General features: G+C 38.4%; 1 protein-coding gene across 1 annotated transcript; it reads right to left on the bottom strand.

Annotated features, from left to right (window-relative positions):
- Positions 1-1,398: 1,398 nt before the first annotated feature.
- On the bottom strand, positions 1,399-6,552 carry LOC131153741 (uncharacterized mitochondrial protein AtMg00810-like). Its single transcript, XM_058106184.1, has 2 exons — positions 6,380-6,552; positions 1,399-1,930 (listed from the first exon to the last, which is right to left on the bottom strand). Exons 1-2 carry the CDS (start codon positions 6,550-6,552, stop codon positions 1,399-1,401), a joined length of 705 nt encoding a protein of 234 aa, XP_057962167.1.
- Positions 6,553-11,916: the final 5,364 nt, after the last annotated feature.

Raw genomic sequence — 11,916 nt, 5'->3', positions numbered from 1 at the left:
ACCTACAAATTATAACAAATGAAGGGGTATATATAGAGTTGGGCAAAAATATAACCACAGGGGACATCAAGGGTATTTTGAAAATTGTTTAATTGAGTTTAATGAAAATTAACCTTAATTTACTACGGTAAAATTTTGCCAACCTAAGAGGTTTGGGTCGACCATATTTAAGGTATAGTCGACCGTATTACTGACTTCGGTTAAACCTGGCCATTTTGAACTGGAGATTTGGTCGATCTTATCAAGGCGATTTCGAACCCTTCAAGGTTCGGTTGACCAAGGTAGGTTCGATTGACCATTTACTAAGGTTTGGTCGACCAAGTCAATTTTGAACTAGTGGTTCGGTCGACCAAGTTATTGGGGGTCAGCCACGTGTTGATTTGATTAACCATGGAGTGCAATTTCATTTCAAAATGGTTGACCGAATTGTCAAGAAGTTAACTCTGGTAAGTTCGGTCGACCAAAGATTCTATATAGCTTTGGGTTCGGTCAACCGAGACCACTTAAAATGTGCATTTATGCTCTTTTTTGGCCTAAATGTTTCATCAACTCAGAGTAATTAAGCATAAGGCATTTTAGGTTATATGGGTGATGATTCCTATAGTCATTCTAAGGCATCTTGAGAGTTAACCCCAAAAATCCGGTATCAATCGACCGAAGGTGATCACTAAGGTCAAACTATGGTCTTAAGCATTTAATTCTTATCATGCATGATATGCAAATATTATAGAACCAAAATATAAAACAAAATGCATTTTACAATAAGAACAAATGTCTTCAATCTTCTTGCTTGTGTGTCTTCATGGAATGCGCCAGATACATATGATCTTGGAGTTTCTTCTGACGTCTAAGTCCCTTGATCTTATGTGTGCTAAAATTTAGACATGTTCACATACTTAAACATACATAAGGTCAACAATTTAGCTTCAGTGGGGGGGGGGGGTCACAATTTATAGCCTATTGCTTGTGGCAAGATCTCATGGTAGGTGGTCGTCATTCACCAGCTGTGGTCGTCATTCACACTGTAGGGAAATCTACACTCCCCCTCAAGTTGGATCATGTTAATCATATCCAACTGACTAATGAAATCCTTAAAGAGTCGCCGAGGTAGTCCCTTAGTGAATGTGTTTGCAATCTGTGCCTTAGTAGGGACATATGTCATGCAAATAATTCCTTCTTCCACCTCTTCTTTAATGAAGTGCCTATCAACTTCCACATGTTTGCACCTGTCATGCTAAACAGGTTTGAGAGAGATATTGATAGCTTCCTTATTATCACAGTACAACTTGATATATAACTCTAACTCAGCATGTAGTTCTTCCAGTAGCCTCCGCAACCATAATCCTTCACATATTCCCTGAGCAACAACTCTGAATTATGCCTCTGCACTACTCCTTGCTACAACATTTTGTTTCTTTCTTCTCCAGTCGTGGATCTTCTATCCTTTGTAGAGCCAGCCCAACCAACATCAGTGAATATTGCCACTTCCTTTTGTTCACCTTGCTTGAACAATAAGCCTTTCCCTGGAGATGCCTTTAAATATCTTAGGATCCTGAAGGTTGATTCCTGGTGTGCTTTTTTTGGAGATTGCATATGTTGACTTGCTATACTTACTGCGAAAGCTATGTCTGGTATGGTATGTGACAGGTAGATTAGTTTGCCGAATAATCTTTGATATTTCTCCCTATCTACTGGCTTCCCAACATCTTCTGTTCTTTTTACAGCTTCAATAGGTGTGTCACTCAGTTTACAACCTAGCATGCCTGTTTCGGTAAGGAGATCAAGGGTGTATTTTCTTTGTGAAACACTAATTCCCTTCTTTGATCTAGCTACCTCCATCCTTAGAAAGTATCGCATTTGCCCCAAATCCTTCACTTCGAATTTTGTGGCTAGAACTTTCTTCAATCTTCCCATTTCCTCATTGTCATCTCTGGTGAGGATAATGTCATCTACCTACACAATCAGAATAGTCTTCTTCCCATTTTATTTTTTTTTTTTGAAAACATAGTATGGTTAGATTGTCCTTGGTAGTATCCCTCTCCTTTTATCACCTTTGTAAATCTATCAAACCATGCCTTAGGAGATTGTTTGAGTCCATATAAGGACTTTCTCAATTTACAGACTTTGTTTTCCTCACCCTTTTACTGAATCTCGGGCGTAATGTCATGTACACTTCTTCTTCCAGCTCATCATTTAGGAATGCATTTTTTATGTCGAGTTGTTAAAGTGGCCAGTCTAGATTGGCTGCCAGGGATAGAACCACTCAAAGAGTGTTCAACTTTGCCATTGGTGCAAAGGTTTCTGTGTAATTGATGTCATAGGTCCTAGTAAATTCTTTTGCAACCAACTGGGCTTTGTATCTTTCAACTGTCCCATCTGTTCGGTATTTTATAGTGAATACCCATTTACAACCTACTAGTCTCATTCCTCGTGACAAATTCATGACCTCCCATGTTCCATTATTTTCCAATACCCTTATCTCCTCCATTACATCCTCTCTACATTCCTTAATTTCAAGTGCCTCCTCAATGTTCTTTGGAATTTTTACCCTATCAAGGTTAGAAGTAAAGGCACGGTATCCTGTGGACAAGGTATTATAGGACACAAATTTTTCAATTGGATGAAGGGTACATGAACGAGGATGTTTTCTAAGAGTTATGGGCAGATCAATATCATCAAATTTATTAGGAGTAGGTTTTATTACTTGTTCTAAGTTTTTGGGAGGTTCTTGGTTGGGCTCTTGGTTGCTCGAAGTGCCACCAATTTTGACTATCTTGGTGCTTCGGGTATGAGTTTTTCATTACCACTTGGCTTCGGCCTTCGTGAGTAGACTAGTGTCTCCTTGTAATTTTGTTGTTCTATCTCTCCCCCTAAGTTTAAGTTTCATTCTATTATTCGCAAGGAAGTGGAGGAAGATAGTAGGTTGGTGAGAGGAAAGCCTATGAAAAACATGTCACCATTGGAATTATTATGAGTTTGAGATTCGTTCACATTCTCCCACTGAATAGAAGACTTGGGATAGAATGGAGTGGTCTCGAAAAAGGTGACATCAAGGTTGATAAAGAGATGATGAGAAATAGGGTCATAGCACTTGTAACCATTTTGGGATGGAGAATACCCAAGGAAGACACACTTGGTGGCCTGAGGATCCAACTTGGTGCATTGGTGAGGATGGACATGCACAAAGGCAGTGCAGCCAAATAAATGAAAAGGGAGATTGGAGTCCAGCCAAGAGGTAAGGAAAAATTTGAGAAGAGTGTCAAGGGGTGTAGCATAGGACAGAACACGACTGGGCATTCTATTGATAAGGTAAGTAGCTGTTAGAACATCATCACCCCAAAACATTGTAAGCATGTGGGTAGTGAGCATTAAGGCTTGTGTTACCTCATGAATGTGTCTATTTTTGCGTTCAGCAACCCCATTTTGTTGAGGGGTGTCAACGCATAAGCTCTGATGAATTATCCCTTTTTCTTGAAGGAAAAGAACCAAGGTGTGGTTGAAATATTTCGTGTCCTTGTCATTACGCAAGATTTGAATCTTGGTGTGAAATTGTGTTTGGACCATGGTAGAAAAGTTAATAAACACTTAACATACTTCAGACTTATCTTTTAATAATCCAACAAGTACGAGCGTGATCATCAATGAATGTGACAAACCATTTTGTGTGAGTGCAATTAGAAATTCGAGAAGGTCACCGTAGACAACCGAATTTTAACCAGACATTTCTAAGAAGAGCCCGCACAATAAAAAGTGGACTTTGTACCCCGAGAATGGAAAGATCCTTTTTTGAAATATCCAATCGAGTCCTGAGCTTTCAAAATTGAACCTTGTTTTTAAATTGAGTCACAATTAATTTAAAATGAGTCTTGGTATTTTAAATTGAGTTTCATTTCTTAAATCGAGTCCCAGCTATTTTAAATTGAATCCCGACATTTTTTTAAAATAAATTGAGTCCTTTATTTTTAGAGTCCCTATTGTTGGTCTAACATGACTTACTAATCTTGTTTTGATGATAACAAATAATGGGTAATTTAACATGTTTTGTTGAAAGTGATGATACTTCAGGAATAAGATATTTAAGTTCAAGTTCAAAGTTATCATAAAGCTCAATACAAGAGTACATGAAAAATAAATGAAAGCTCAAAGAACATATTCCAACGACACCTTGATGAAAGCTTAGAGAATTGATGGAAGCTTAGAGAATTCAAGTTCAGAGGCAAGATGGACTACATAAATAACAAGCATGAAGACTCCAAGCTTAGAATATAATTAAATCTTAAGAGTCTCTATGTAAGTACTTCATTCAAATGATAATTTGATTGAATTTGAAACTCATTAGGAAACTCATTGACTTAGAGACCATGTTTTGAAAAACCTCAGAAAATATTTTTCAAAAGTCTTAAATTATTTTGGGGAAAGCAAAAGAGCAAAAAGAAATTGGAAACAAAACGAAAAATCACATTTTTGGTCTTTCCAGATGACTGACAAATAAATAAACTAATTTTGAAACAATCCAAGAGGACCTAGGCAACTGACTGGTGATGACCTAATCGACTGACTCCTTGTTGAGTTTGAAATTTTCAGTATTTTAATGAATCTAGATGACCGACTCTTTATTCCCAGTCGACCGACTCTTTGCTAAGTTTGAAATTTTCAATGTTTTAATGAATCCAGGCGGCTGACTCATTATTCCCAGTCGATTGACTCTTTGAGATTTCAAATTTTAATTATAATGGGAAGTTTCCAAATTTGATTTTTTGAATTCTAAATGTTATGAAAACTTGGGAAACACTCCAAGTTACTTGGGGAACACAAAAAACTCTTGTTTAAACATCTATAAATACTTCCCAAAGCTAAGGATTCAAGAGACCAAGAAAATACACAACATTTAAAGTTCTTTTGCTCTCAATACGCTCAAAGCTCTCTTGCTCTCAAACTCTCTGAAGTTCCTAACTGAGTTTTGATGTGAATCTCTCACAAAATTTTTGAGCCTACTCTAAATTCTTTCAATCTAGAATGAACACTCATGGTGATATACTTCTAAGATTTTAAATTCTTTCGATTGTTATTTTGAATTGAAGTATATTGTAGTGCTTAATTGTTGTACTAATCAGCTCTTGTTGAGAGTGTATTTGTACACCAAATTTGTTTCTTATTTTGTAGACGGTTCAGGTTTTTGAATCGTTGTTGAACCAAGCATGGGGTATCTTTTGGAGAAGTGAACTCTAGCCTATTAAAGGAGAGACTGTAAAGACTGCTCCTACCCGCAAATGAGTGATTAAGGTTGCTCCTACTCATAAAGGAGTGGTATAGTGGAATCCTTGGGTGTGTTTGCCTAAGGTAAGGATGTAGTCAGGTATAGCCGAACCTTGTAAAACTCGCGTCTCACTCTCTTCCCTACTCTCATTTAATTTTCTGTTTATATAAACTTAGTGGTTGGATTATAATTTTATGTTCATAATAACTACGTGAATTGAATATTAAATAAAAAGAAGATTAATTTGACTTTGGGATTGCGGAAACAAAAAAGGGAGTACGTTGGTTAATCAATACAAATTGTTGAAACCATAAGGAAGTACGTTGATTAGTTAACACTCAAGACTTATTAATTGAAAGTTTATTTAAAAACTGAATTTTTGGAAGAGTGTTGGAAATTTACGTTGTGTTTCATATTGAGAAATCAAGTTCACTAATATAGGGATTTTATTAACTACATACTTAAACTCTACATTGAGTTACTCAAGTGCTGAATCTTTGAAGCATTGTTGAATTCATTCTATATTATGAATTGTGTTTTAGTCATCTTGGTTAGATTGATTTAAATTGCTGAAAGGGATATTCAAATTGGTATATTCATACATAAAGATTTATAACTAAATAAATTTCTGCTCAACTTGTGATTAAAAATTAATTTTGTATGTGTGGTTGTTGAACTTAAAACAAGTTGAGAAATAATCAATTAAAGAAGATATAAAGAAATTTTAAAAGCCCAATTCACCCACTCTTGGAAATACACCTTCCTTTTTCACCTATATTTTTAATTTGAGTCCGAACATTTTAGATCGAGTCTTTCATTTTTCTAAATTTTAATTGAGAAATTTTTTTAGATCAAATCTTTATTACTATTATTATTATTTTTATGGGGCTTCTTGCATGGGCCATGCAGCCCGTGCAAGTTAAGAACACTGAAAAGTAAGGCCCAGCCGCGCGCGCGCGCACACACATCTCCTCTAGGATGCGTTAGGGTTTAGAGTGTTTTGAAGCCTACAAAGTAGCAGTGAGGACTGCTCACAAAAGTGGGGCGGGGGGTGAAGACCAAGAAAAGAAAAAGAAAAACCCTAAGCCTGCTTTCTCTCATCTTCCTCGCGTCCGGACACACCCAGAAGACGGCGGCATAAGCACCCAAGAACGGCCGCTGAAGCCACCATCTCCACCCTCATCTCTTCTCCTCCCCCCCTTTCCATCCCACAACAAAAACGGCCAAGCCCAACCTCCATCTCCAATTAACGCCGCCCAGCCACCCTGGCGATACCCACGGCTTGCAATTCCCATCTCCGATCAAACCTCACCACTCTCTCAGGGTCTCCCAGTTCTCCCTGCAGATCCGGTCACACCAGCTCCTCATCTTTGGCATCTCCTTAGCCGGCAAACACCGCCATCATCATCACCATCGCAACCTCCACACCTAAGGCACCGCCTCACGCGACCCAGCTCCTGCGTCACCCCTCACGGCAACGCTCCACGGCCACTCTCCGTTGCAGCTCCGGCACCACCATAACCCCCTGCTCCTTTCGCAACTCCGCACACCGTCACAGCACTCCCTACATCACCTCCAACACGACCACCATCTTCAACTCCAGCAGCCCCTCACCGCCTCACTCGCAGCAGACACGCTGCCGGAAAGAACAGACGGCCACCGTCTCCAAGACCCACGCAGCTTGCTCCTCCTGCTCCCGGCGAGATCCCCCAGCATCCTCATGGCCAACCCAGCCGGTGGCAGCAGCAGGTTTCCACAGCAGCCCTTCCACCGGCAGAACTCTTCTCTGGCCACGCAACCTTCACCCTCACCAGCTCCAGCAGCACCCCCGTCGTGAGTCCCCTGGGCTTCCATGCATGCCACCAGCACACACACATGCACGTGCTTATATATATATTTTTTCATTTTCATTATTCACTATTGTTAGGATAGAACTTTTAGTGTTAAATATCCATGTTTAAAAATTCTTCCTTTTCATGTTGTTTTTATTTTACATGTTAATTTATTTATTATTGTTGTGTAATCTTTATAGTTGGAATTTGTCCTAATATTTAAATGTGTTATTTTGATCATTGTTTTATTATACTTGTTGTTACTTATTTAGGGTGTTCTTGTATCATTTAATGTTTTATCATGGTTATATTGGTTGGGTTATCATGGTGTATATATCATTGTTGTATTAGTTAAGGTTGGTATCATTATTCTTTTTTTTTGTTTGGGTGTGTTTGCATTGTTACTTAATGGTATATATTCATGCTTGTTTTAATTATTGTACCTTGTCTTTAGGTTTTTAATTATTGAATGTTTTAACAAGGGTTTTGATCATTTGTTGTTGGGGTTTGGTTAAGTCACATTCTTATCATATTATATTATTATTACTATTGTGATATATGTGCATTATTACCTTATTAGCAAATTACTAGTAATTATGTGTTATGACATTGTTAATATTGTTATTATAGTATTATTATATTATAGTACTAGTATTCTATTATTTTCTACATTTATTTCTCATATTATCTTATTTGACATTTTAGGAAAGCTATAGAAAAATCATAAAAAGAGAAAATTAGGAGAAAATTCCAAAAATATTTTTGACTTGACTTTCGTTAGTTTCTTTAATTGTCTTTTTGTCATTTAATTGCTCAAAGTTCAAGAGATAAGAAAAAAAATAAAAAAAAAATTTGGAAAAAATAAAAAAATCAGAATAAATATTTTTGAGACCTAGATTTCATTTTTCATAACTTTTCATTCCGGATTAGATCCAAAACCTCCCGAAATAGTATTTTTTGTATTTAGAAAACCCTATGAAATTTCAAAATGTCGGGAGTGTATTTTGCAACATATTTTCTCGATTTTCTGATTCCCTATGATTGTAACAAAAAGGTATGAGCTTTTCAAGTTTCGTTCACCCCGGTTCTGGGGGAATATTTATATTAAGTATATCTTGTGAATATCTGTTGCATGTACATTTCGTAATTTTTCAAAGGGAGTAAGATAGAAGACTATTAAGTTTCTTTTGGGATAATTCTCGATTAATTTAAGTATCGTTCATAAGAACGGGTGTGTAGGGGGTGCTCATACCTTCCTATTGCATAACTGAACTCCCAATCCCTACTTTGGTAATGCAGACCGATTCTACCCTTAATTGGGTAGTAATCAAGTGTTCTAACCATACTAAAACGTTAGTGATGACTCCATTACACCATTTTTTCTCAAAATTAAACATACAATTTTCCATTCACTGACCCCAGGGCACCCACGCGCCCGAGACTTTGCGACAATCCCCATACATTACTATGAATGATCGTGAAAGGTTTTATGGGTTTGTATTTGGATTTCGGGAATGAAGTTCTTCGGTGTTTTGTGAGTTCACACACTTCACATTGAACATCAAGAGAAATTTATTTGAACATAGCGAAGGAAATAAATGACACATGTAGTGAAAATTAGGGTAACCCAACTAAGAATGCCATAACATTAGGTCACTATTCTTAGGGATAGAGACAAAATTACTTTGACACTGATAACTCATTTTGGCTTCCTCGAAGTAGTAGATTCCCTCATACTCCTTAGCACTGCCAATCGTCGTCCCCGATAACAGGTCTTGAAACACACAATGTGATGAAATAAATTTAGCAGAGCAATTGGAGTGTTTAGTGAGTTGGGCGACAGACAAAAGATCACACAATAATTTTGGAACATGAAGCGCAAACTCTAAAGTAATCGAGTTAGAAATCTGGATACTTCCTTTTTGGCAACAAAAGCAAGAGATCTGTCAACAATTTTAACTCTTAGGTTACCAGCACATGGGGTTTATGATAAGAAAAGGTAATAAAAGTATGTCATATGGTCAGAGGCTCCATAATCTATAATCCAGGGTGTATAGTTACGAAAGGTGTGTAGGGCTTATGAGAAATTACCTCTGTGTGCCAAATTACCAAATGGAGTGTTTTTTTGTGACTAGCCCGAGGCTTGGAGAGTAGATAGCATCTCCATGATTTTCTGCAGTTCGTCATGGCTGGAGTTGCTGCTGCTACCACTGTCAGAATGGTTGCTTGCCACTTGTTTCCTCTCGGGTTGATTCTTAGAACAAGCTTGATAGCCTCTGGTTTTGGTGTTCTGCCATCGTTTCCAATTAGCTGGCTTGCCACGAATCTCCCAACAATTATCCTTGGAATGGCTAGGCTTTCAACAATGTTCGCAACAGAGGCGGCCATTTGGTTGCTTGGTATTTGGCTCACTGTAGGTCCCACGGGATACAATTAATGTTGAACCCTCTGGTACCGTGGTTGTAGCTTCCTTCAACATGACTTTGTGCCTTGCCTCTTCATGCCTTACTTTAGCAAACACTTCTTAAGTGGATGGTAGAGGTCTGTGGCTGAAAATCCTTCCTCGTACATCATTTAAATCTCAATTAAGGCCTACAAGGAACTCAAAAACTCTCTCCTTTTCCAATCTCTTCTTAAACAGCACACTGTCCTCGGTATAGCACCATTCTTCTTTGCTATTAAAATCCAATTCTTGCCATACTTCCAGCATCTCCATGTAATAGCTTGTCACCTCCCTCTCGTCTTCTTTCATCTACCATAGGCGTGTCTTAAGTTCAAATACTTGGGAAGCATTCTCCTCGTCAGAGTAGGTTTCTCGGACTGCATCCCACACCTATTTTGTTGTGGGTAGGAACATATATGTTTTCTCGATAGTTGGTTTTATGGATTTGATAAGCTGTGAGGTAATCAAGGAACTCTCCAATCTCCATTACTAGAGTGCCATAGCATTCGTTGAATCAGGTTTCTTTGAGTTTCCAATAAGATACCTAAGCTTTCCTCTGTCATCGACTGCGAGTTTCACTGACTGGGCCCATTCTCGAAAATTCTTCCCATTGAGTTTTTCTGCCGATAGTTGGACAGAAGAACCATCTAGTCCATTTGAACTAATGATGGCATTGGTTCAACTCAATTGAGTCTTTTAGGTTGTTGACTCTTGACTGTTGATGGAGTTGTCCCCCATAGTTTTGTTTGGTTTAGGAAAAAACTAGCTTTGATACCATGTAGAGAACGAGAATGAATCAATTGTATATTCAATTGTGTATTCTTCACATACTTGGATCCCTATTTAACATGTACATGGAGAATAAAATATAGAAAAATAGAAGAGGATACAACTTGCAGTTAAGATGTGTAGTATGGCTTCGGTGGGGGGTCTCAATTTATAGCCTCTAGCTTGTGGCAAGATCTCATTTTAGGTGATCGTGGCTCACCCACTATGATAGGTGGCGGTGGCTCACCTACCATGGTAGGTGGCTGTTATTCACCAACCGTGGTCGTCGTTCGCACTGTAGGGATTTCTATAGTTTCCTACTGCTTGCCTCATGTGCCTACCATCCTAGGCCTTTCCCTTTTTCTAACTGCTTTCTTTGAGTATTTTGTTCATATGAGTTTTGTAGACACCCCATTTTGTCCGAGGCCAAATATTAAAAAAATTATATTTTTTTATTTCATGAAAAAAGTACAAAATACAATGAAAACAATAGAATATAACAAAAAAAATGAAAAAATATAAAATAGGGATTTTGAATACAGCAGGAAAATACAAAATACAGGGAAGACATCAGAAATACAAGTGATACAAAAATAAAAAAAAAAATACATAGGGTGTCACCCCTCGAACCCAGAAATGGGACCCTAGGGGTGAAAATGAAAACCAACCAGTCCTTGTATCGTACAAAACATCCAAAGATACAGAATAATAGATGACGGTCCGACCCCGTGGGGTTCCCAGACACCCTATACACATCCAAACATAACAGAATATACGCAACAGAAAAAGGTCATATTATATATATACAGTACCATACCAGAGTCTATACAAGGACAGAATCAAGGTTCCATCAAATAACGTACAAACAGGTGCCCAACATATCTCAAAATGATAACCCTCACAAACACAAGTCCTAGCACTTACCCAAGCGCTGCCCACAATACACACCGGCCACTATGCTCCCGACACAAGGACGCTAGTTCCGGTTACTCGAAGGACCTGAAAAATATGTACGTACAGCAGGGGTGAGACACCTCTCAGTAAAGAAGAATGCAGGTTATATCGGTGTCTGGCATTTAAGTGTTATCACGATGCAACATACACGCAGTTAAATGTAGTTCCAGTACTAATTTCACAACAGTGCATACACGCACGCACACACATAATCAGCAATCCGGGTGTTGTCACACCCGCCCGAAGCCGACCCACGACATACGGTGTTGGCCCATAGCCAACCCATGAACACGGCGTCACCGACACATGGCTTGTCCCCAACTCCCATGGCATCATACCGGCACTAACAGGTGGATCCACACCCTTCGACCTGATCTGCCGAGATAGGCTCACGCCCTCAAATATAGAGTCAGACACTCTGCCAACCTATGGCCAACGAATTCATACGCCCTCAGATATAGAGTCAGACACTCTTAGTACCTGGAACAATTTGAAACCACATTCCTACTAGCATTTCAACCAAACAAAACATAAACCTGCATGCTCACATAACCAAACAAACCACACCCATTTGGTAATCTAAAATCATGGTTTTTGTTAGAATTGGTGTATTCCCAAGAGGGGGGATGAATTGGAAATCTAAACTTTTCTCCTAAGTTAAG

This window comes from Malania oleifera, chromosome 4 (assembly GCF_029873635.1).
Source record: "Malania oleifera isolate guangnan ecotype guangnan chromosome 4, ASM2987363v1, whole genome shotgun sequence".
NCBI lineage: Eukaryota > Viridiplantae > Streptophyta > Magnoliopsida > Santalales > Ximeniaceae > Malania > Malania oleifera.
The sequence above is the reverse complement of the archived record's forward strand: the minus strand, read 5'-3'. Positions and strand labels throughout refer to the sequence as shown.

Excerpts from the sequence above, each read along its gene's own strand:
- LOC131153741 (XM_058106184.1), bottom strand. The coding sequence starts at position 6,552 with ATGGGAATTGCAAGCCGTGGGTATCGCCAGGGTGGCTGGGCGGCGTTA. Across the intron at positions 1,931-6,379 it reads CTTATGCCGCCGTCTTCTGG|AGATGACAATGAGGAAATGG; the intron begins GTGTGTCCGGAC and ends TATCCTCACCAG.